At 43.4% G+C, this 25,347-nt stretch overlaps 1 protein-coding gene across 10 annotated transcripts in view; it reads right to left on the bottom strand.

Moving 5' to 3' along the window:
* EVL (Enah/Vasp-like) overlaps positions 1 to 25,347 on the bottom strand; it is a 159,892-nt gene that overhangs the window by 84,206 nt on the left and 50,339 nt on the right. The window contains exon 1 of one of the 10 annotated variants that reach the window (XM_052783147.1): positions 2,745 to 2,917. The exons of the other annotated variants lie outside the window; for them this stretch is intronic. Coding sequence (XP_052639107.1) covers positions 2,745 to 2,755 — 11 coding nt within the window. The 5' untranslated portion in view covers positions 2,756 to 2,917. Of the gene's footprint in view, positions 1 to 2,744; positions 2,918 to 25,347 lie in introns of those variants that run through there. 10 annotated transcript variants of the gene reach the window in all.

Genomic DNA, 25,347 nt, shown 5'->3' with positions numbered 1-25,347 from the left:
TACAGATCATATCTGAGATCTGTGCTCATTACAGATAAAACTTGCTGGAGGACGGTGGCTCTCCAGCCCTCCCAGCAGAGATTCACTGCCAGCTTTGCTCGTGACCCCTTTTCTTGTTAGGAGCCTCATTTCTCCAACACAACGTCAGTCATGCTTGTGACTCCTTCTGGGACCTCCTTCTTCAAAGTCTACTTCCCTCTGCAACCAAACGCACGGGACAGTCGGCGTCACCTTCGTTCACCCCACCTCTGTCCCAGACCACTGAAGAACTTATTTCCTCAGCAACACAGCAAAACCTGACAGTGAAACAACAGCATTTAGCCACTGATCAAACTAAAGGACAGTGGAAACCCATAGGGACTTTACATCCCGACAGGTGCTTTCAATCCTCAGTGACGTGCAGATGCCTGAATATTTTCTAGCAGACATTTAGGAAAATACCAGTCACAGTTTCATATATAATATGGAGATGCCACAACCACTATCTCCATTTGCTTTTCTGAGTCCCATTTCCTGGGACCCCTTGAAAAACCAACCCATGGACCCAGTGGTCAGAAGGCTTCAATTTGCACTCACTCCTGATCGCCTGCCTCTGCAGAGAGACCTCCACGACAGTGCTGCCCTTGCCCCAGTCAGCCTGAAGTGAAACCCAGTTCCCAGGGGAGCTGCTATTTTTTGGTTTCCTGCTCAGCTTGCATATACACATTGAAGACCTGCCTTTGGTGCTGGGCTTTGGCTGCATCACCAGCAGGAGATGAGCCTTCTGCACTGAGCATCTGCTGCAGGTGCGTGGCCATCACCTTTCTCCACTGTTAAAGTCCAGCATCTGAACAGTTTAATATTAAATAATTACAAGAAAATAGTACAAATACAAAGCCTCCTTCATAAGCAGCTCTCAAAAAGACTGATGCTGTTAAATAAAGTCATGACACACCTGCAAGATAAATACATATTTTACAGAGCAGGAAATGGAAATACTGGTACCTACAGGATTAACAAGAGTAAGATGAACACCAGTTCACCTCCACAAGGAAGAGTATTTAAGAGTTAGTCTTACTGCTAGCAATGAGACATTCATTTTGAATCCTCCCTTATTACAGTGGCATACCCAGTGGGAATTGCCATGTCCAGGATTTGTTGCAGACATCCATTGCAGACACTTCAGCTGGAAACCAAAAAAAGACACAGTTCATGAAGCACCCAGGTCTCACACTAAGCCAGGACTTTGGGAGATGAGTTGCTAAATTTGGGAACATGCATGCAATCCTGGCATGACCAGAGAAACTTGCATAACCTTCTGTCACCCCTCAGTGCTCTTGAGCATGGGAGAAGTGAGTAGAAATATAAAAAATAAAGTATGCAAAACAATAATGCAGTGGAAGAGATGGTCCACCTGGGCCTGACTGTCGGTCCTGAACAGCTCAGTCCTCAGCACCTCCAGTGAAAGTCAGGAGAGCGCCCTGACCTTTCGGTGTCCACCGCAGCACTTAAATAGCATATCCGCCAACCAGTGGAGATTTAGGGCCAGCTGAGTGACTGTAGATTGATGCCCTTCTAAGCTGGCACATCTGCTTAGTTTACATTGCTGAGATTTTGAAACTACGTGGCGGAGTTAATTTTAACCCATCACTATTCTGGTATGTTTTGCAAACTGAAGCGTAAGAATTCAAATGATTCTAAGGGGAACTCCAGTCATCAGTATCTCAACTCAACATCTTACAAAAATGCTTTAAGAGAACTGCTTTGCAAGCGGCACTTCACAGAGGAAGTGTAGTGATTCAGAGAAGCGCCATCGCTGCCAGGCAGCTGGACTCCCAGAGCCATGTCGTGCTCCAGGAAACTTTCCCTTCAGCTTCCACCTGCTCCAACAAGGTCCGGTCACTGCTGTCTAATAATGGAGAAACTCCATTGCTCCGTTAACGCTTTAATTCATGCAACATTTCTTTCTGCAGTGAAGTGTGGTTCACTTTCAGATTTTGCATGCCACCTTGAAGATATACTTTGGGAGTTCCTAAAAATAAATGTCAAGTAAATGTTTAGAAGTTCCTAAAACTAAATCAAGTAAATGGCCTGGGGAAACACTATGAACCCAATTAGTCAAAAACTGTAAAAAAGCAGCTTGACTAGATCAGGTTGCTATTAATATAAACTATTTCCCTTCACCCTTAAATTACAGAAATAAAAAGAAGAAGTAACTAAGCTTGTAAAATACGCATTATGCAAAACCCCAAACTGAACTGTCAAGTGAAAATACGTGACTGAGGGCTCTCACTCAGGGGCCAGCCATATCTGTATTTCAGGAGAACAATACCTTAAACAAAGGCTTTGAAAGATGATAATCATAACTAATAATCAGGAGAGGCAGACTCATATGTGAATACAGGAAATCAACATAAAGGTCTTTCATTAAAGCTGGCGTTGCTTTGCCTTGGTTCCCCTTCAATCCCAAAAGAAATGCAAATAAACCTGTGACAATTCCCCTGGAGCCGACGGAGGCAGACCAGGAATGAAGGAGGCTCGCTCCATCAAGTCAGCCTCTCCCTCACTGCCAGGGGATGCACATTAATGCAGCGTTGCTGCAAAAGCTTAATTACCATTTTACACAATTATAAATTATCCTATGAGGCTATAACCAAAACCCAGACCTTCTGCGTTTATGACAATACATGCTCTCCGTCCCATCCAGTCACATTAACCCTGGTCAACAAACTCCCTGCCATCCTGCACAGTCCCCAGATACTTACGTGCCTGCCATCAAGGAAGACCTGGTCAGGTAATCCTGCAGGAGTATACACTCAAATCCAGCACGTGCGCTTAAACCCAAATAGGCTATTTCACCTGATTACAGAGCAGAAGACAAATTTGGCAGGCAGACAAACCAGGAGGCTCTATGAAGGCTTATAACCAAAACAGGAAAGGGAAGCGCTACCGGGAGAGTAGAAGGGCAGGAAGTAACACTTACTTGTACACAGGGGCGGGGAACGGACTTCAAAGAAGAAATGTATTCTTTCTTACAGCTGATTTACCGAACAAAAGTCCAAACAATATAGATTAAGATTAGATGCACTGCCTTTGCCTCACTGGTGGCATGGATATTAAAACCATTTTGCTTATTTTCTCAAGGCACGGGTTCACTGTCCAAGAAAAAGCAAAAGCAAACAAACCTCAGACCCAGAAAAAATTGCTATTATTCATTTATTGCATGGGTGTTTGCATGGTACAGAACCAAACCCAGGGCCCCCGTCCCGCCTCGCCGCCAACCTGGTGTTGCCTGCCCCTTGGCTAGGGGCCAGCTCCAGCCCAAAACTTGAATTGGCGCGGCACAGTGCCAAGATACTGCACGCTGACTCTCACCTCCCATGGCAATACAGCTTTTGGACGGGAGCTGCCTTACACCTGGCTAACTCGGGGTCCACCAAAGCAAAAGCTTTTTTTTTGGTTGCTCTCCAACCCTGTCATCCTACTTGGGGCATCACTATAAATACATAAACTAAGAAACACATCTTCACAGAAGGAGGTAATCGATCAGGTAGCTTATAGGACATGGGAGAAATCTCCAACACTTAAAAAACAAGACAAAATTTGCTCCAAGGGGTGTGTAAGCAGCGCACGCCCTCCCTCCATCACCAGCAGCCAGGAGAGCCCCCGTTTGGCTCAGCAGCAGGCAGGCCCCCAGCCAGCTGGTACCTGGAGACAGCAAAGATGGGACTTCATCACCTCTCCCCTGCATGCCTGCCCGCCCTGTGCTAAGCCTCCCACAAACGGCATGCGGGATGTGGCTTGAAGTTACTGCTCCGAAGATCATAGCCATAAGGAGGAGGATACCTTATCTCACGGCTTCTGCCGTAGAAGACGTGCCATCTGCTGTTGCCTTTCAGGCAATTAGTTCTGTGTACCATCCTATCTCTTTTTTAATTAGAGTGCCTTGCAAAACTAAGCCTCCTTGACCGTGCTGTGCCTGCAAGAGACCCCTGGAAGACTACGAGCCTTCGTTTCCACCCTGCCATGAGCTGCCTACATACGTGTTTGCATGCATCCACGTTCCTGTTAACAGGCAGGTTGTTTTTTCCCTGCAGTAACACTTCCACCTCCCTTCGTATCTCTGCAGGCTCTCATTTGCCTGCTCTGCTGCTTCTTTAACTGGGCATTGCCATTTGGCTATGGCAGCAAGATGGCCTAGTAATACAAATTGAAACTTTGCAATTTTAGAAATAATAATTGAAAATATTGCAGCAAAAAGACTGGAGGTCTTGGAGAACAGGACAGCAGATTAATACTTTGGTGCTACCTTTCCTGGGGTAAAACTGCAGCAGTTTTGATGAGCTCCCTCTCAGAGGCCCTTGAGACAGATAATTCTTCTTTTCTCTCCATCCCTTGGTTTGACAAATTTGTACACATGGATGTAAATACCTGCAAACACTGTCTAGTCTTCCCAGCTTTGCTCAGGGTATGAGTGCATCATGGCATGAGCAGATTAACAGCAGAGGGAAAACACGATGGGGAGAACTGGATGGACCCTGCTGTGGTCTGGCTGCAAGTAGTGAAAGCTGGGGTTTTCATCTCATTTTCACATGAAAATAGCTTTGGTGTTTTTTTGTCAGCGTGCTCACAAGTTCTCTTAACATGTCTAAATACGTCACCTGTTATCTGTGATTACACAAACACGGACAGTGCAAATAATACAAAATGCAAACAACTGCAGAACAAACCCACTGGATGTTCAGAGATCCCAACTGCCTCTCCCTGCCTCTGACCATCACCAGCACTCCCTCTTTACATCCTTTACCATAATATCACTTTTTAACACACATTGCTTAAGAAAATACTCCTCCCATGACATTACTTGAGCCACCCCACGATGCGTTCCCAGAAAGGTAGTGCAGGATCAGCGTGTGGAAGGGGATAGGAAGGTTTGCACCCACTCATATGTCACTGTGTGTGTCACTCAGCATTTTGCTGAGCCATGTTGTGCCCACCCAGGCATTACACAAACCAGGAACAGACGCGTTACCTAATCTGAACCCAGTTCCCTAAAGTGCAATGAAAATGAACTGCCTCCCTCCTGTAAACCATTGCACAAAACCTTATCGTTCTCACCTGCTTTGATCCCTTTTGCCCATCTGCCTGAATGTGAGCTGGAGCAGCCATGGTGCCCAGGTAGCCTCCCAAAGCACCCCACAAATGGCAGAGCTGCTCAGCTCTTGAACACCTGCTGGAAACACAGCAAGGACCTGTGATTTTACCACGAGGCAGCATGTCGCATCACATGCACGTGGGCTTTCTCTGGGAGTCAGCACCAGAGGCTCTGAAGTCTCCATTAATGAGCGCGAAACCCGCAGAGCCCTGAGGAGACCGGGCCTGAGGAGATCACACAATCCCTCACGTCCTTGCAGTGGTTTCAGAGTGCAACTTACATGTGAATAACCTTAGACCCATGTTTAAGATAGCAAGAAGAGAGAAGTGTAAGAAATAGGCTGAATTTGGCAAGGCACACCAGCTACATAAACTCTTTAGCGCAGTTTCTGTCGGCGAGCAAGAGCTACAAATGCCGCTCTACCTGAGCAGATTAGCAGAGTGCTTTTCATGCTCACCGTTTTTCCTGTTATAAAAAAGTACTTTTATGGTCCAACTGAAAGACCTGCAGAAATTATTGGTGAAATGGCACCTAGTAAAAACATGGGTGTCAAAATCTGGTTGATCTCACGGTTGCTAGTGCATTGCCCATTCAGCTGCAGCTTCTGATTGCTCTGCAGCACATCTCTGTATGACTAAAGGGTTTCGGTTTTCAGCTGATGGGGGAAGTTTAAAACTCAACGAGAAATAAAGTTCCCACTGACATTTAAGCAAAGCTTTTCATGTTGTGGTTTTTTAATGTATTTTCTTCTGTTTAATGGAACCTTTCATTATCACTTTTCTGGGATTTCAATTTGGCTGCATTTTCCTCATATTACACCTTTCTGCTTTGAGATCTGGGTGATTTTGGGCACTACCTTGTTTCATTCAAAAAATCCTGCTTTTCATGAATTTAAAACTTGACTTTTGGCAGTTCCTCTGTATAGCTCATACACTGCTTAGACTATTATTGTAGAGTTTGTCTGTGTAAACAGTACTTTACTGCACGTATTAGAAAAGAAGGACATAACCTGAAAAATGCATCTCCAAATAACTATGGACTCAAATCACTAACTGCCCAGATCAGTCACACTGGCTCCACTGTTCTAGGCAGAGACATTTGGGAAGATGGACTAAGGAAAGATCTGAGCAGCCTTTTTATTTCTCTGATTTCATGTGTCTGGGATAGATATGGTCACTGATTACGGGGGAAGGAGACAGCACTTAGTTGTCAGAATAGTTTTCCTGCTAAACCAAGCAGATATGATTCTCCTTGCACACAAATATCAGCCACAATAATATCAGCTAGAACAATCTGGTTTTAAAGATTTGGTTCTCCTGGACACAAATACCTTTGAACACACTTGAAAACTCCCAGCCTCCCCCCAGCTCCTGCTAGCACTGTGCATGCCCAAAGCACAGCAAAGAGCAGGTCACTACTGACATATCCAATGCCACGCTGGGAACAGTGACAGTGAGTGGGACAAAGCCCAGCACTGCCTCTCAGTGCCCCCGTCATAAGCCAAATTAATTTCATTAAGCACAGCAGCATACATTCCAGCAGAAGTGCCTCTAATCACCTCTTTGCATTGCTAAAATGCCTCCATGGCCCTGGACTAGAAAGGGAGCACTTAGAAGGAAAGCGCACTCTGAGACAAATGACACATAAGACCCAGTAACTGATTTCTATCCAGTCCTCACAAAGGAACATATGCTGGATAAACAGATTATTTCAGTCATGTGTTGAGATCTGTGTGAGATCAGGATTCCTGAACACAGAAGCAAGGCTTTAGTTGCAGTTTCGTGAATATTCCCATAGGTTTCCGAGCACCACGTCTGCTGGCCATGTACTAGGCTTTCATGTTCCAAAGACATCCAAGTACTGTACTTGCTTTCTTTTGGAGAGTTTCATGACCAGATGAAACATGATTTGTATAAGACAATAATGTTATACGTTTTCAATCCTTAGAGCTGCAGACTAAACGCAGAAAGATGAGCGTGCCTGCCTCAAAATGACTCATCTCCAAATACAAAACCCAGTTAATTTTTAAGAATGAAAAGATGCACTGTAGAATGTGTTGTGTATACTCCAAGACTATCACAATCACAATACAAAAATAAAACTGTAACCACCTAAGAGCTATTTGAAGGCAGACGTGATTAAAACATTTTTTTCTTAATAAGCACATATTTCACACCTTCCAAATAACTTTTTATACATGTATATCTACTGTTTTTAATTCCGTGTTACTCCCCAAAGGCATCTTATTATATTGCACAAAATTCAAAATTTGCATATGGCAATGTCTTTCGTTTAATGACCTCATGATTAAGAAGTCTGAAAGTTCACACTGAAACTGTACACTCAAATTTCATAAGCCACAAGATAATGTTATGAATATATGCACAAATGCTACATAACAGCATATAAAATATGCAGTTATATATTCAGATTTGCAAAACTAATTTCACAGCTGTTAATAGTCTTTGAACATAAGACATTTCCTCATACACTGAGATTTGCAACTGCTAAACATGCTGATGAGACAAAAAAAATTCCTTGCCCTCAGAAAGTTTAACCCTGTACGTTAATATATGCTATTTCTCTCTCAAATCACTTTTTTCATGCTTTTCCCTCATTTTAAAGGAGCAGGAGAGATACTGGAGAGTAGAACATATTTCAGTATTACAAGAGTTAGAAACGTGCAATGAGCTAAGGTGCTAATTGCCACTTTGACAGCAAAACAATTGTTCCTGTCCTGAGCATATTTTATAAATCAGAATCTTCTTGACAATATTAATTTAGGATGCAATCCCATCACTGCTGAGGTCCAAGGAAGTTTTGCCATGGACTTAAAAGAGACAAGACTTAACACTTGGTATAGGTCCATTCAAGTAGCGATAAATAAGAATATGGCAGGAAAAAAAAATACCAAATCTTTTAAAGGAGGTGAGATATATGCAAGATTTGGGGAGCCTTATTTTTTCCTGCTGGGAAGCCCCTGACTCTCAATTCATTCAGTGCTCTTTCTGAAGATGATTTCATCTCCACCCCCTCACTCTGCAGAGGGAACAGTCAGGACTCACCTGCTTTCAAGAGGACCGTCTATTTTGGCTGATGCAAACAGCTTAGGTATTGCATTAAGGAAATAACAGTATTGCAAAGAATTAACTCTGTGGCTGCCTTCAATTTTCCTCTGTATAAACTATGATGAGCAATGGGCAGTAAGCCCAGACCCCACGTTAAGCAGCACGGAACAAGCTATAGACCATATGGAGAGAAATAAACTGCCACTTCATACACAGGATATCTATAATGCTTTTTTGCTTGAGTCAGCTAATTGCACATCCGCAAATCAGCACATTTATAACAAATGGAGCGCTATGATATCATGGGAAATTTATTTAATATGATCAAAGTTTGCCAGAAAAAGTTCCCCTGAAAGTATGAAAGTACTTAAGAGTCCTGGGTGCCTGGGACATTTTACAGTCCTTATTAAACAAACATTTCCATGCTGTTTCATGGCGGCCAATGGTGCAAAAGACCGTATCTTCTCAGCAGCCTCACTGCAGCCACCAGCATGGGCATCTCCCTGCTGCAGGCAGAAGGTACCTCCATGCTCACAGAAGCAGGCACAGCACCCACACCTGCTCCGGCAGCAGTTACGTTACTGCTCCCATGAGTAGCCTCAGACAAGGGTTAACATCTCCTGTCTTCTCCAGAGGCTGAGAATTAAGAAGTATAGACTTTCAAATCCTCTTCTGTACTGCAGATTTTAAGAGGTGTACTTAGCTTTCCCACATAACTTTTGTAATGGTAAAGCAAATCAATGGCCTTGATCTAAAGAGCCATTAGCAATGGTCTAAGCATCAATATAAACTCACTTGGGGTACCAGCTGAAAAACATTCTCATATTTATGTCACCAAGCATATGCTATCCCCCAACATTGCTCCACAGCAGATGTCTTTTCACTTTCAGCTTGTGTTTTTCCTTAGACTTTAGTAAACAGATTATCACAAGTGGTTACAGCAGCTGTAGGCAGGGGGCATTTGAACTGCATACATTATTTTTCATAGCTCCTAATTTATGGGGAGGCCATACAAATTTCTGGGGTTTCGATTTGAAACAAGAAATACCAACTTTATCATAGTCTCAAGGAGAGATTAGGAGCTTCTTGCTCAAAAACTAGCACTTGCTTATTTCTAGTACTAACCTTTGTTATTTAATGCTCTCCACCACGAAGTAACGTAATTCAAACATCATGTTTTACTGAGCAGATAATGATACTTGCATCATGAGACACCTCTATAGCATGTTGTGGGCACCATAACCCAGTGGAATTGTTTTTATCATAAGCCTTTTAAAGGCAAATGGATGAGTGAGGTACAGCCTAGCAGGTGTGAAGATAAGGAAAGGTTTTCTGACATTAAGGGATGCTAGAGTGAAAGGAAGGCATGTAAAAACAGCTTAAGAGATTGGAGGGGAAGAAGCTGACAAAAAATGATCAGAAATTACATTTAACTGCATTTTTATTACAGGCATGTGCCTGCCTGATGTTCAGGTTGCCAGACTGACAACATTTGCTATTCATTGGGAAAGCACTTCTCAAGACGGCAACACCATCCATTAAAAGTCAGGGCCCAAACCACAATAGTAAAGTGAAGGCTGTGCTGTGCAGGATGGCTGCAAAAGCTGGTGAGCTCTACTGCTGAGGGAAGAACGATGCACTAGGATGGCATTTGTTGAGGTTATAAGAGGACTAGAGACTAGGTTAACACTGAGATGAAGAATGCCTGGCCTTGTTTCTACACTTGTTTCTGATATTTGCGCTTCTCGGAATAGGACAGGTTGGAAATAATAGTTGGCTTACGGACATAGGGAAACTTCGACTTGCAGAAGGACCCCTGAAGGTAGAATGGGTATGGTCAGCAGTTTGTCATGTCAACTCACCACATCTTTCATTACCATGTAACACACTGTGGAGCAGACACACAGGGAAGCTCTATCCTGTAACAGCAGTAGAGCATTCCTACTCCTTCCACTTTTTACATGTCCTACAGTAGGTAAGTAGCAGCTTTTACAATAATCCCTTACAACATTTAACAGGATGCTCAGCTAGTTTTGCACGACTTGATACTTGCTCCATCCTTGCTGAAGTTGCTAAACTCCCATTAGTAATTTCAGCTGCAGCAGAAACTTATCTTTTATATTGTCTCTGTCATCGGTCAGGCAGTAAAACAAGGTAAATGATACTGGGCTATTGGAGCTTCATCTTAAATCCAGTGTCTGCACTGATGACAACGGGCAATGAATGTGGCCTCGATATTTGCAGATATGCTTCAGCTAGGAAGAATAACAAATTACGCCTGGGCACAAACAACAGTCTGTACAACTGAGTCATAGTATGTATTTAGATTAAGTATCTTCATTCTGATAAAAAGTTAACATTGCAGGTCTGATCATTTGTAGCTTTCCATCATGGAAAAAGTACAGCCCTCTTCAAGGTGGGCATAAAAGAGCACCAAATGTAAACAAACTGTACTCAAAAATCAGTAATCAGCGGGGGGGGGGTGTCCCCTAAATTTCACAAGAAGAATAATTTTCAGATTATTTTAGTAAAAATAAACACAAGGAGAGCTAGTGAATAGAGATGTGCAGTAATCAAATCCGTTGTCCAAAACTACTGACAGTACTTAACAAAACAAAAATTATCCTGGCAGCCCCTTGCTTTCCCCCTCCTTCCCTCCTTCCATTATTTCTTGGCAAAGATTTGTCCCCATTGGCTGGCAGATAAAAATATTCAATGAGTGCCAAAATTGAAACAGGATCCCTGAGCACATTTGCGCACCAGACTTGTTTGCGTGCAATGTTTGGGATTTTGCGAGATGACTATGTATTTTTCTAAATCAAAGCTGCACGTTATTTGTAATGCACAAGACACCAAAGACAAAAGGAAAGATTATTTCAAATAATGGCAGAAGTACTTTTGCTTTCCCATGATTTGTACCCTTTTTTCCCTTAGCAACTTTTCTCACCTCTTATAAAATGATGTTCTTGACTTTGATATGTCCCCTGTGTCGTTCCCATCATACAGAGACACCACACAGCACCACTTCTCAGGAGTTAAGTGTCTACTAAATGGCCAGCTACACAACATGTGCATGTTGGTGGCAAGCGGCTGGTCAGCCAGACCACACGCGGCCTTTATCTTGGGAAGGGCTCCACTCTGAATCACTCTCCTCTCCATCCACTTGCTGAGTCTCACAAACCAGTGACTTTTATTCCTCTGTCAAACTAGGCTGACACTTCCGAGTCTGCTGCTCATCTACTGGGAAGGTGGTAGAGAGAAGGAAAAGGATGGGGCAGACAGAAAGGTGAAGCAACTGCATAAGCCTTATTTCCTTAGTAAAGCAAACTGAAGAGAGGTTGGTGGTGGGAGCCTCCCAAAGAACCACTGCTCATCTCCACCAGTACCCTCACCAGCTCCTCCATCTGCAGCCAACAACCGCCAAAGCCTCTGCAATGGCATGCGCAGTCCCTTTTAAAATCAGCTTCAGGCTATTGCCAAATACAATATCATTGCACCGCTGATGTTTATATGTAATAGTATCCAGGACTAAACTTCTACTAAAAACACTTCAGGCAGTAAATTTAGGCATTTTGGCTTCACGTAGCCTGTTGCTGATTTCATTAAATCTTATGAAAGCAATCGCCTGTAACACCAAAACCTGAAGGTACAAAAAGGCTGGAAAGCGATCATAAAGGATGCATTGGGACCAGCATGAAGAATGATCATCATCAATCTCACAGGCCATGTCACAGGTTTTGGAGTTATCATGAAATTACGTGTGTCCACAACATGGAGAAGACATTCTTATGGTTTGTGACAATTTTCACAAGTCAGAGTTGAAAAAGATTCTTCCACATTTTTTGCAGAGGAGCTAAAAAGTCACTAGAACAATGGTCTCCAAACTTTTTTGACCGCATACCCCTATCAGAAAAAACTTCATGCACCCCAATATATATTTCTTTATAAATTATATACATGTACTACTGAAGTTTTAGTATCTTCTTCCCATAGCCCAGTGGATTGTCTCACGCACACCTCACTTTGGAGACCATTGCACGAGAAGATGACAAATAATACAGACCCTTGTCTGAGCCCCAAAAGGAAGCACGTCTAGTAAAATGTCAAGATTTTGTGAAGCCACATCCTTTATTTCTACTGAGCCACAATGTCCAGCAGAGCAAAATGTATCATGACTGGAAAATTGCTGAGGAAAAAAAATAAAAATCTAAGGCAAAGCAATTTTCAGTAAAATTTCCAAAACTGTATACTAGTAATTTAAAGTCCTTCTGCCAATCTGGAAAGCTATACCAATTTAAAAGGAGGAGGATGGAATGAGTTTTCCTCAAGTTAATGTTGATTAAGAAGAATAAAGAACCAAATCATCTTTGAATAACCATGAGAAATGGAAGACTCAGTTATTCTGTGGTGCTGAGCTGTAAAAAAAGACCATATAAATTCCTTTGACTTCAAACCTACATTTGGTAAGTAGTAGCAAACACAGTTACACCTCATAAGGGTGGAAGTTCTTTATAGTTCCTATATTCCCCGTCTTGTCCTCTCCTTCATATTGGGAATTACAGACTTTTTCCAAGAGTATAACTTTCTAGTTCTCTGGCATTTTTTTATTGCCTAAAACATGTAGGTTTTTTGTCAGAACTTCAGAAAGACTTGTCAAAAGATAACCCTCCCACCCAAAGCTTAACATAAAAGTTTAGCCCCTGAGCCATTATACAGACTGGGAGTGTTCAACAGCCTATATGTCAAGACGTGCTTTTCATAATAGTACCCCGGTTTTATTATAACAGCACTGAAATATTTAGAACTGTTCTTTTGCATAACTGATAAAATGTTTTGGAAAATAAAAATAAAAAGAGAACCGAAAATCACTCACAAGTCAACAAGTTACAGAAAGGAGAGGTGGATACAGGGAATAGGGAAAGTTTCAAAAGTAATTCAACTCTCCTTTCCTGCTAAGGCCTTTCTCAACTTCCTAAAGCTCTACTGTCTCCCAAGATAACAAATTCAGGAGGGCTGAGATGAGGTGGTGGAGGATTTCTAAGATGGAGCAACATGCCACCTGCAATACATCTTCTTCCACTTGGCCAGTGTTAAGGCTGCCCAGCCTCTACAGTAATGCTAACAGCCACAGCCAGGTGGGATCAAAAGGCAAATTCCTCTTTCAGGTGTGGCAACCATTATTTCTCAGCCCCAGCAAGAATATGGAAATCAGCATCCACAGCTGTATTATGATTAAGTTGTTAATTAAAAAAAAGCCCACAAGACTTTTGAAAGATTTAATAAATTGCCACAACCTCCAAGCTCTTCCCCTACATCCATGCTGGCTTCTCTCTACAGCCTGAAGAGCTTACCAAAATCAAAATTGATGCAGAAACCTTCAGTCAGTTCACAGCAGGATCTCTCACAGTGAACTTTATAATTGGTGTGTTACCAGCTGAGCAACGTTACAGCGTTATTTGGTCTGCTGAAACGAACTCCCCGAAGTGCAAACAGAATACAAATCAGGCAAAGCTCTGAATTGTCTCTTGGGCTGCACACTCAGTTTAGGCAGTTACAGCTTAATGGATAAACCACTGACCTCCGAGACCCCTATTCAAATCCCGCTTGCGTTCCCGTGACAGGCGCTGGAACTGGGTTAGGAGCATTAGTTTCAAGGAACCATTTTCCAAAGTACTGTCTGCATTTTTTGCCATGAGCCTTTTCTCTTCAATATTTCTGCCTTCCTTGCCTGTCTCATCTCTTTCTGCTTAGGCTGACTGGCTTCTAACACCCAGACAATGGTCCTTATTTACTTAATAATACAACCACAGCTGGAAATCAGACCGTGGATTTAGGGAACGCTCCTCTGAAATACGTGATGTGTGAAAACAAAACTTCCCTGCCTCACTCTGAAGGTTATGGTAGCCTGCACAGGGAATGGTTTCCAGCTTCCAGCTTGGTGTTACACAGCTAGTGGACTCTTTACCATTTGTCTGGTTTTCCATCCCTCCTCCATATCTTTTCTGGACAGAGGCATTTTGCTCTTCAGGAGTCCTCTCACCTGCCCCAGAACAAGGGAAAAGGGAAAACAGAATAAAGCAACAGCTATTGATTGGTGTGCCGTATGCCTCATCGCTCTCAGTCTCTCACTTCCACTGCCACTTAGAGTTAGGTTCACACTGTTTTTAAAATGAGAATAAAACCTGCTGATACACAAGGTTTTCTATGTCTTGGTTTCTATGCAGGCTCTCTTGGTCTGTGACATGCCTGAGGCAGGTACCACCAGCCCTTGCCATGCATGCTGCCAAGCTCACTGCCCAGCTCTGACTTTGCAGTCTCAAGGCACTGCAGGATTTAATAGAAACTTCCCAGAAAACAGGGAGAATACTGCTCGCTCAGCAGCATGTACATTCACACCCAGCGAACTGGCTGTGGCACCTGTGGGATCTACCATTCCCTGCTATGAAAGCACCACGCTTGCTTTGCTGGCTGGTGCTGGGTGAACTGAAAAACCCTCAGATGAGCATAAGGTTCAGAAAAGAAAGGGGGTTGTTCCAAATTCCAGTTTACTCGTTCTACCAGTATCCCTTCAAGACAGGTTTTGAGCATCAGTCTCTTCAAACCTAGCATCACCCCAGGGCAATCTCAGTCACATGCCAGAAACAAGACTCACGCTTTACGTGCATCTGCGCTCCTCAGATCACAGGCACTACACAAGATGCAATTCAGTGGAGGGAGGCCCCTTGCCCTGAGCAGCAGGACTCGGAGGCAGAGCCGAACCGCAGAGCTCTTCGCAGGCCGGCTGGAACCACAGCACTACCTGCTCCGCCACAGCAACACTTGCATCTCCAAAGAGGGGAGGCAGACCATGGTTTTATGAGAAGGAATTAACAGTGACCTCTTGATTTAGTTGGTCGCACAAACTGTTGGATGCATAAACTTACAAAAGAAAAAGGGGTATGATGAAAACCCTTGGAGATCTCTGGGAAGTGAGTGTGCTCTGCCAGGATGGGAGCTCTCTGAAACCAAGGTATGAGGGCACAGTGCCTCTGTATGGGCCATGACACCAGAGAGCCAGGAAGCAGAGGGCTGGCTGAATGGTAGGAGAGAATAAGGGGGTTTGTAGATTTACATTTTCCTTCACTTTTTCATCTGTACATTTTATAAACATTTGCAATTATATCATCCACTTCAGATGTTACAAGTAAGTACCATCACTTACATTTCGACATAACCCAGCTTGAGATAAGGTTAGTTTCCAGGTACCAAACTAATATTACCATGTGCCTCAAGCAAAATTGTGGCTCTGTTTATAACTGTGAAGCTCTAATGAGCGCCCAGCTCATTATAATAAAGCGTAACACAGTGTGCAATGAAGTGTGCCTTCAGATACACTGCATGGAGCAGTGTGAAAGCCAGCACTGCTGGGCGAGGGAGAGAATGAAATGCCTCCTGCTGAGCAGGGTTACCAGCAAACAAGGAGGGTAGAGCCAGTGTGGGCAAAACGGTATCTTCAGTGTGAGCTGTGGCGACTCATGTTTCCACAACAGCAGCTCACTCCTAAAGGTACTGGCCAACTTGGTAGCCATCTGTGACCCTCTCTGTGTCTCCTTCGTTCAGGGGTGCAGAGAGCATCACTTGACCAAGAGCTAGAAGAGCCCACAGGCCGCACTTGTGCTGAGCCAATATAAGCCAAACTATTTATGCAAACTAAGACACTGGTTATACTTATGCATGATCTCCATGTAAGACTTGTTTTACACACAAACACCAGCCAAAATTATTTCATCCTTTTCATTTATAGTATTTTGGTGCCCGTATAAGGACATTCTTATTCCAGAAAGAAAAAAAAAAAAAGAGGAAACAGTATCCCTTAGTCCTTCAACTTATATTCAATAAGAAGTGGAAAACCTAATTGAAAGACGTCAATTGATAAGTCTTTCCTGCAGTAACGAAAACAAATTAAGCCCAATTCAGTTATTTCAGTTCTATTTGGTTTTTTAGTGATAAGACTGGGATTTCTAAAGATATATTAGGTACCAGTCTGAAATCCAAGGGAGACTTGGCACCTTGGTATTCGCTGTCTGAGCTTCTTTATAGGAGCAGTGTTTATGTTGGAAGTGTGCTGGATGGTTTAATTCCAGCCTACTGAAGAGCAGCCTCCAGGTCATAGATCTGCTGCAGCTAATTTGGCAGAAGCAGCACTGCCTCTTCAGAGAAGGGCAACATGAATCTGCAAATACAGCTTCTGTCTGGGGGAATGAACAGCTTTAATTTTCTGTAGAATGACAGTCACTGAGCAAATGTAAAAAAATAAAACGAAACAAAACAAACCCCAAAGACCCATGGTAGTAAAACACAGCTCCTTCAACAAACGGAAAACCTCCCCTCTGCAGGAGCTTCAGCTCCCCTGAGGCAGCATGCCAGCACGCTGCTGGGAGGGGCACAGCAGAAAGGGAGAAGAGACTTTTTACATTGTGAGACTGAAAGCAATTTCAGCCATTTCAGGTTCTCACCCACCAATTCAATCTGTGATGAGCTTCCCCCCCACTAGTATAAGCATGTTTCAGCATCTTGCTGGGATGTTTAGGAGCTGGTTGCCTTGCCCACATAACCCTGGGAGAGGCAAAGCACTTGAGCAGTGCTTTTGGCAGGCAGCAGCGGGAAGGCAGCAGGCAGACCCCTCCACACCATCCTCATGCCAGCACACCCCCAGCCTGCAGCGCAGGGACCAATTCCAGGCAACTCCTAGGAGAAGGCAGCCCCAGACAAGCAAGAGGTGCCCACCAGTGCCACAAGGCTTTGGGCATGCTGTGTGGCCCAGCACAGGGTAGAGGAGGGATGATGGATTACTATCCTTTGGGCTCTCCATGTGCTTCAGGTTTGCTCGAGGATACAGGCATATAAGCATATAATCTCTAAGGAGCTACCCGCACCCACCCTGATCCGCGTGAGGGCACATGTCATTGTAGGGAAGGGGAAACGGGCAGGAGAAAGGAAGCACGAGTGGTTGTGCCAAATGCTAATGAGAACATAGAGAAACCAGACCCAAACCATCCATTGTCCATCTGTCCTAGGCACTGTTCTCCAACGGGCTTTTCTTTAAGGAGGAAAGATGGTTGTGACCTTCTGTCTGCTGCTGGCACTTTCCTTCCAGAGAAACAACCAGCTGGATTAAAGTGTATACAGGAGCTCATGCCTGTCTTAGCTCATTTGACTATTACTTACTCTAAGGAAAAATCCTGCAGTTCTGAAATCTGAGAATTTCCACTGCGGACTCACCGACTACTTAGCCACCAAAAACTGAGATCACAGAAACAAAAAATATTATTTAAAAAAATATTTTAAAATATATTTAAATATATTTTAAATATTTTTAAAATTATTTAAAAATAAAAAATGCTAAACCCAATGTCTAGTTTAAAATAATTTTCAATCTACTTCCATAATGCTACAGGCAATTTCAGTTAGCAAGATGTGTAGTGCATTGAAAGAGAGGCAATCAAAGACATTGTCAGAAAAACAAATGCGATAAACTGTAAATAGCAACCACATCTTTCAGATATTCAAGATGGGCAGCACTGGTTTCTTGGCGTTAACTGGAAGATTTATCATTATGGAAATGATGCTAAATTCTACTTAGAAACAAATCAGAAAAGGCAAAACCAAACTGGTGTCTCCAGTAGAGTACCCAAACTAGGACGATCATGGCAATTTTGCTTTGCATCAGTTAACAGAAAACAGTTTTAAGGGATAGCACTATATTTCTCTACCTTCATAAGCTATTACAGCTTACAGTACTATTATCATTTAAACTGTCTCTGGGAACATACATTTCTTGTGTTTGAACAAAACCAAATCAATGCACCCCCTCATGCAGGTCAGACCTGCAGCGAGCTGGGATTTCTGGGGAAGGTTTGCTTTGCTGCTCAGGCGGAGGGCTGAACAGGTTGAGGGAGAATCTCTTCTATGTATTTCCCTTTCTGCAGTAAGCAAAAATGCCCCACTCCGAAAACAGCATTTGTAGGTTGACAGAGGATAAAACAAACCTTAAAAAAATAAATCAAGCTTAACAAAGGGGCTTCTTCTTAACATGGCTAATGGCACAGGTTCCTCTACAGACAAAGACACTGTTTGACCTACTGCTCTAATTAGAGGAGTAGTGATGTTGACATTTGTGTTGTATAAAGCAGACATGTTAATAGCCAGAGGGAAAACTGTCAGTGCCTCTAAAGATCACAGCATTCATGGTGATGCACGATGCAGCCTTTAAATATTCAAATAATCAATTCAATGCTTAACTTCTTTTACTGGTAACAAGAAACAACCTCCAAATCAGCAAAAAACCCCAAAAGAATCCCAACTTCAGTTGGTGTTAATGTTGAAAGATTAACAAGCAATACATGAATCAGTTTTATTCTGCTGAGTATAGTATTTCCTTCCAGATTGTATGTAATCCAGTTTTGCCATGAAGAAACACGAGCAATTTATACTCTCTGGGGTTTTCACTTAATATTAAAATAACAACCACCAGAGACTGTGGTTCATACATTCTTATGTGTCAAGTTTACCTAAGCATCAAAAGAGATACCTCTTCTCCTTTATAAATACATGAAGTGAGTTTTAATTTAACTCTGCTCTGACCTATTGCATCATACTCCCTTGACATGAGCCGCACCATTGCTACAGATGGGCACTTCACGTTTTACAGATCAAAACCCGTGCAGTAAATCCTCTCTGTGCAGTGCCCAAGTACCCTAGAATGATGGAGAGCCCTTAATGCTGCGGCTCAATTAGCTCCAACCCTCACTCAGATTTTTCCCCCAACATGTGATGTTCTCAAGCCCACTTTTACCCAAGGCGAAGCTGAACGTTAAGTACAACAGACTGACAGGAGGTTTTGTACTGCAGTCCAAGACCGAAGCTCTCCATTCCCACCTCCTGTATCCCAAGGAAAGAAGTCTCCTACAGGCGCAGAGGTGGAGAGAGGCACAGCATCACTCATCACATCCCACAACACGCTGCTGGCTCGATACAACCCATCCTGGACACTTTTAGAGCCTGTTTTGTAATTAATTTCTGTAAGTAAGTGGATAATTGAATCATTAAGCTGAATTAAAGCAGCATGATAATGCACAAAGCAAAAATGTAACTCCTATTTATCCCACTGATCAGTCCAGCCTTCAAAACCACTGCAGTGTGATTGCTACTGTCAATGAATTCTGAAGGAAACAATTTAAGCTGGTAGGAACCATGTGGTCCAAGCTTAAAGAAGTTAAGAAAAAAGACCTTTACAATGGTATGTATTTTGTTTATATGTAGATTGCACCACATGCCTCCCATTCCTTTTAATTTTTCCCCTAGCTTTTTAAGACTGTTCCACTTTCCTTTGCATGGCATCCTATGTGGCCAGCATTGCTCTAAGGGAAGGCACATGAAGCTCATCTGTCTTCCCCATACAGTTCCAAACACAGCACATGGACGTATATATATGAAAGGTAATGAGATGATCTTAAAACACATTATGGTGAAGGGACGAATGAGCCTGCAAACATGCTTGGAAGGTAGATTACAAGGAGACACCCCCTCTGAATGGCAGCAAAGTTTTGGGTTGCTTCAGTGCAGTAAAATCAGTACCTTGTTTGTTGATAATCAAGAAAAATCAAGCCTGAAATGACACTCATGTATAAAGAAGATAAGGAAACAGGGCCACAGTACACTATACATCACAGCAGGAGAGGGAAAGTTAAGTTCATGTCATTCACTCTTTGCTGCACAAGTGCTGCTATTCCCTATTGATCTCCACCATAATTGTAAGTAGCCGCAGAAAGTAATTTCCACTGCCAGGACAGTGCTTTCCAGAAGCAGTTTTGCTGTTTACAATACCTTGGGGAAAGAGACGGAGAAATGCGGAGGAAGGAAGGAGATTGTTCTCCCTCAAATTCGTTTTATACTGACAGAAATCCATTGATCTTGTAGGTTTTTTTCTCATTTGCAAGGGCATATCCTTCCATTCCCTGAAATTCCCTGCTGCAAAAATTAGACCATTTAAGCATAAACTGGGGCACTAGAGGCAGATACAACAAACACAAGAGGAAAGGGCAGACATACACATGACAACAGCAAGACACGAGGCCACACCAGATGGTTTGCAGTTATTACTGGGCAAGAGAAGGGAGCCGAGGCGGGTGATGTGGCAGGTACATTGGCATTAAAAGGGAGATGCTGCCCCATGTAAGAAGTGACCCAAGAAGGATGAGTTCAGAAATGGAAAGCTCCTGCTGCTGTCCCTGGAGTCACTCATCTCCTGCTTGCAGAGAAAGGTCTTCCAAAGAACTAAGCTGAGACCCTGTCTTTGGAGAAGGGGCCAAAAGCAACACTCGGTTTGGCTCCAACAGGGAGAAGATTTTGGTGGAAGACTGCAGATGAACATTGCAATAGAGAAACTAAGGATGGTGTAAACACCTTCCCTGAGCATTTCCAGGGAGCAGCCTGTGAGAGGACAGAATTGGCCCATGTAACGCCATCAGTTAGGGCATTTAGACCATGTTATGGTGTCATTCAAAGTCCCACACCCACCTCCCACACGTCACCAGTCAGATTTGTCATAGCACAGGGGATGCCTCTTCCTTTCCACCACATCCTCCTGTTTTCAGGAAGAAAGCAGCTTTGCCACAGTGGGCTCAGAGCTAGCAAAGGAACAAGCTATATTTATCCTAGAACATTTGCAACTCCTGATGGATCTAGAACATACCATGATAAAAAGGAATAAATGCTATTTTCCAGTATTGCTGTTAGCACTTGCACAAGCCAAGTGTTATAAAACAGCATCTGACGTGACAGTGCTTTACATAGTCCCTGCAGGGACAAACTACCTGCTGGAAGAAAACAGGGAGGAAAACAAGGAGGAATCAGGCCCTTTATTAATAGGAGACCCAAAAGACCCGTATCTCAGTGAGAAAGTTTTGCAAATTCATGACTCAAATTTGTATTCTGTCTCCTCTTTATCTGTTCAGCATGTAACTGGCACATGATTTCCAGGCACTACTATAAAGCCATTTATTTGTCCAGACAATAGGAGGGAGCAGTAGGTCCCTCCCAAGCCAGTACTGCTCCTGCTTTTAAGCTTGGCTAAATGCAACCGTTGCAGACTATGGCAGCTGGCAGGCTCAGCCACAGAGCCTGCTGCGAATTACTGTTAACAAACACATTTGGTTTTATTAAGCCTTTCTTCTTCCTCCAAGTGTTGTAGTCGTGGTTTCTGGAGTAATCACAGACACTGTTTAGAAACGTCTTGAAAAGCCCTCACAAGGTTCACCTTGAAGCTGCTGAGCATAGGGGTTTTTTGGCTGCACCAGAGATGTACCTGCAGCCTGCGGGGTCTGATGCTTCATGGAGGGATCAGTGTCAACCCCACAGTCCTCAGCTGCTTCATCCAGGGTGTCCCCTTCCCTGTCAGGTTCCCCAGCCTACCTCCCTACCCTAGCAATAGGGCTTACTTGACAGAAATCAATGTTAAAATTCAGATTAGTGTATCAGGCCAGCAACTCCTACCATACATGCTTTCAGACCAGATCAGCAATGAAGTGGGGACCACATATGAATGGAGACCCTCCACGTGCAGCTGAGTGGGAAGGGAGTGGGGGGAATGCAGAGGACGAAACAACTTCCAGGGTTTCAGATCCAAATTTTTGTCCAGAGGAGCTGGACCAGACCACAACTTCCCCCTAACACCAGTCACTTACATGAAGCAGTAGTGTTCGCAGCTATCAGGATTTCCACTGGGAAATCTGTGAGCTCTCTTAACCTCTGGTGTTCATAAGGGGGCTGTTCCCACAGCGATGGAGAGGACTGTGTAAAGGATGCTACAAGAACCCACACCAGGAAGCCCTTATTTTGGCAGAATTACATGCTCACAACCCGCTATCAGAGTTCAGCGTCTGCCCGAGCAGAGTCACCAGCAAACGGGGCTGAGGAGGAGGGACCGGAGCTGCCAGACGGGGTGCAGGGTGACAGCAACATGTGGGTCAAGTTTCCAAGAGGTCTCCGAAGTTGGGCAATGAGTTTTGCGTGTGCTGAGCCTGCCATGCCAAGAAGGGAAGTTGCTTCACAGCTGCTGAGGCTGTGAGCCTACTGCCCTGCAAATGGATCTGCTTCTCCCATTGTCCTCCTGAAATTCTAGGCTTGGCTCACACCACGTTTAATTAGTGTTTGAAGCGTTCTTTTTTTTCCAAACCCCCAGTATAGAATAATAACACTTCTGATTAGCCAGCAAAAGAGATGACTGTGCTATTGGACTGAAAGCTATAAGGCATTTGTAAAGTCTCAAAAGGTACCAATCTGGGTACCAATCTAATGTGGTAGAGGAAAATAGGTAATTGCAGGCTCATACATTATGGAGCCAAAGCAAATTACCTGCTGATGATGTCTTTATAGTACTGATGCTGGGGGTGGAGGGATGGTTGCCAAATGGAAACCCGCTCAGCCTTGGGAACCAACTGACATTCTTATACCCAGGAATCACGTAGATGCTCACAGCAGATGGAAATTGATGGCTGTAATCTCCACGAGGAGGATGCTGGCTGCACTAAGGCACCCCTGCTACCCACCCCATGTGGCATGACCATCAATCTGATGTGTGTTATTAGCACAATTCAAGGTTGCAGACCGTTGCTGGAGAAAGAAATAAAAAATCCACAATGTACAATTGCTGAGGGAAGCAGAGAAAGAGGATGGCAATTTTTGTCAGTTCACTGGATGAAGATACGTCCCTTGAGCAGCTCTGAAGTTAACACATGGGTATTAGCGGGACACACGTACGTTTCTGTGCCTACAGCTACACAGTGTGGTTCTCTGTCTGCCTGGTCACAAAATCAGTGCAGCTGGTTTTTACAGTGCTGGGCCACATAAAGGGAGAAGAACGATAGTGGAGATGACCTTTAGCGTAGCATCAAAGGTATATTTTGAAGAGTTGCAATTCCACTGAAACACTGTTCAGCTCAGTGCAAAATCGGTTCTGTGAGATACTGACATTATGAAGAGTGATGGCTGGTGCTATGCAGGGAACGCTGCATGCTACATCCAGCTGCACGAGCAAGCAGAGCACACCCACGTGCCTCGCGGTTGGCACTGCTGGTTCAGGGGATTCAGGGCCGCCTTCGTCACTCTGACTTTCTGGAAAAGACAGAATCAGGGCAACTAACTTTTTGTCATGTGCCACGTTTGCTGCCAGCAGATTTTCTAGCATGTGCACAGCCACAGCCAGATTTTGCTCTCCCCCCTATATTTCCATGGAAAAATAACCTGGCATACATCAAGACAAATTTATCTTGGGTGTAACCTCTGGAAAGCCATTGTGGTAAGAACAGAATTATGTGGCCATAGTACAGATGAAACCGTGTCACTGGGGAATATAATTTCAGATGTATTTCTCTCACAATTAATAGCCACTAACTTTTTTAGGGGAAAGAAATGTTGAGAATATTTTACTAAATGCAAGTTTAAGAAAAAAGAGAATATTGATTTTAGAGAATAATTTTCAAATGGTTGTAACGACAAAATGTTCTTCTGATACATAGTTCACAAAGATAACCCCAGGCCAGAGTAGGCGGAGACTAACATATTGATTGCATTGAAGCAGACAGAGTATGCATCAGTTTGAAAGCTGGCCTTACCATTTTCCTTCTCTGAGTCAGTAGCAGAATGGCATAATAGGAAAGCATTTTTTAAAATATCCACTGTGGCTGATACAGCTGAAAATATGTTCTGAAACAGCTCTGATGACTTACAGAGTGATAGAAAGTGGCATTTACAATATAGCGTGATTTACATAGACAGCCCTATTAGAACATGAGTTACTTCTTAAGATACATTCATCCTATAAGGATTTACTGCAATTCTTAAATTAGAAACAAACAGGAAAAACACACTCAGAACCCATAATAGTTATGTTTGTGTTCTTTCATCTTGGTGTTGGTAGACACTGCTGCAGTGTGCTTCCCATCCTAAGAGGATATTTTGCCTTTTCCCCCAAGCCTAGCAGTAGTGGTCCATTCTACTTTCAACAAATAGTCCCGAGAGGCTGCTTTGCTTTTAAAAAGGAATATGAAGGGACTAGAGAAGGCCAAATTGGCTTGTCCTGAGCACTGCTTTGTAGTGAAAATCTGCCCTCCAATGTCATCCACATGCTGTGGTTGAACCTCCACCAGTGTCATCCTCCACAGAGCAGTCCCACTGCCAGGGCTGGAGGATCTTGCTTTCCATGTCCAGAGCCAGGTGCAGCATCAAACCCAACACATTTCACTGCAGATTTGGCAGTTTGCTAAGGTACAAAGGTTATTCAGCACACATTATTGCTTAGGAATTATTTACCTATTCATAGCACATCATTTACATTTTCTGGAGTTTTTTAGCAAGGTTGTTCCAGGCACAGTACATATTATAATAAAACATTCAATATATATTGAAAAGTCACCAGTTCTTGTTTTATTTTGGCAGATTGAAGGGTGAATTTCAGGGCAGGATGAAGCAGATGTGCAATTTTTGATCCCTTGCAGTGGTCTCAAAGAAAAAGTGAATAACCATTCTTTAAATGTGATGGCAAACTCTCGCCAGCAACAAAGACATCCCTTCTGCATTGGAGGCATTTCTGAGGATTTTGCAAGATATCCCCATCTATGCCTTTTCTATACCTGCCTCTTCTCCTCAGAGGTCCTTTTGCCCATCTTATACATTCATTTTGCAGCCACATCACACATCCACTCCGAATCCAGTGTCTGAACCTGCACTTCAGCCACGTTACAGTCAACAGAAAGGCTCTCCCCATCCCCCAAGCCAAGGGATATTGATAGTTTCCATCAAGCTAAATTTGTTTAAGTAGAAATTTTAGATATAAAGTGACAAATAAAAAGCCCAGAAAGGAAAACACGGCAGTGCAGGATCATTGTGAGGTGTGCAGACTAGCCCTAAACTGATAAAAGCTCTTGTTGTAGAGGTTATGAGTCCTTTTAACAAAGGAGAAAGTAAAGTTTACATAACAGTACAAAAAACCAGTTCTTCCTGTGAAATCTTAGTCTTTCCATGTATGCTGTCCTCCCTGTATGGTCTCCTCTTCCACTCTGTGTACAGGTTTACTGCTGCCTCGAATACCATCAGAGCACCCCGACG

This window comes from Harpia harpyja, chromosome 3 (assembly GCF_026419915.1).
Source record: "Harpia harpyja isolate bHarHar1 chromosome 3, bHarHar1 primary haplotype, whole genome shotgun sequence".
NCBI classification, from domain to species: domain Eukaryota; kingdom Metazoa; phylum Chordata; class Aves; order Accipitriformes; family Accipitridae; genus Harpia; species Harpia harpyja.
Note: the sequence above shows the minus strand (reverse complement) of the source record. Positions and strands in the feature narration are given on the sequence as shown.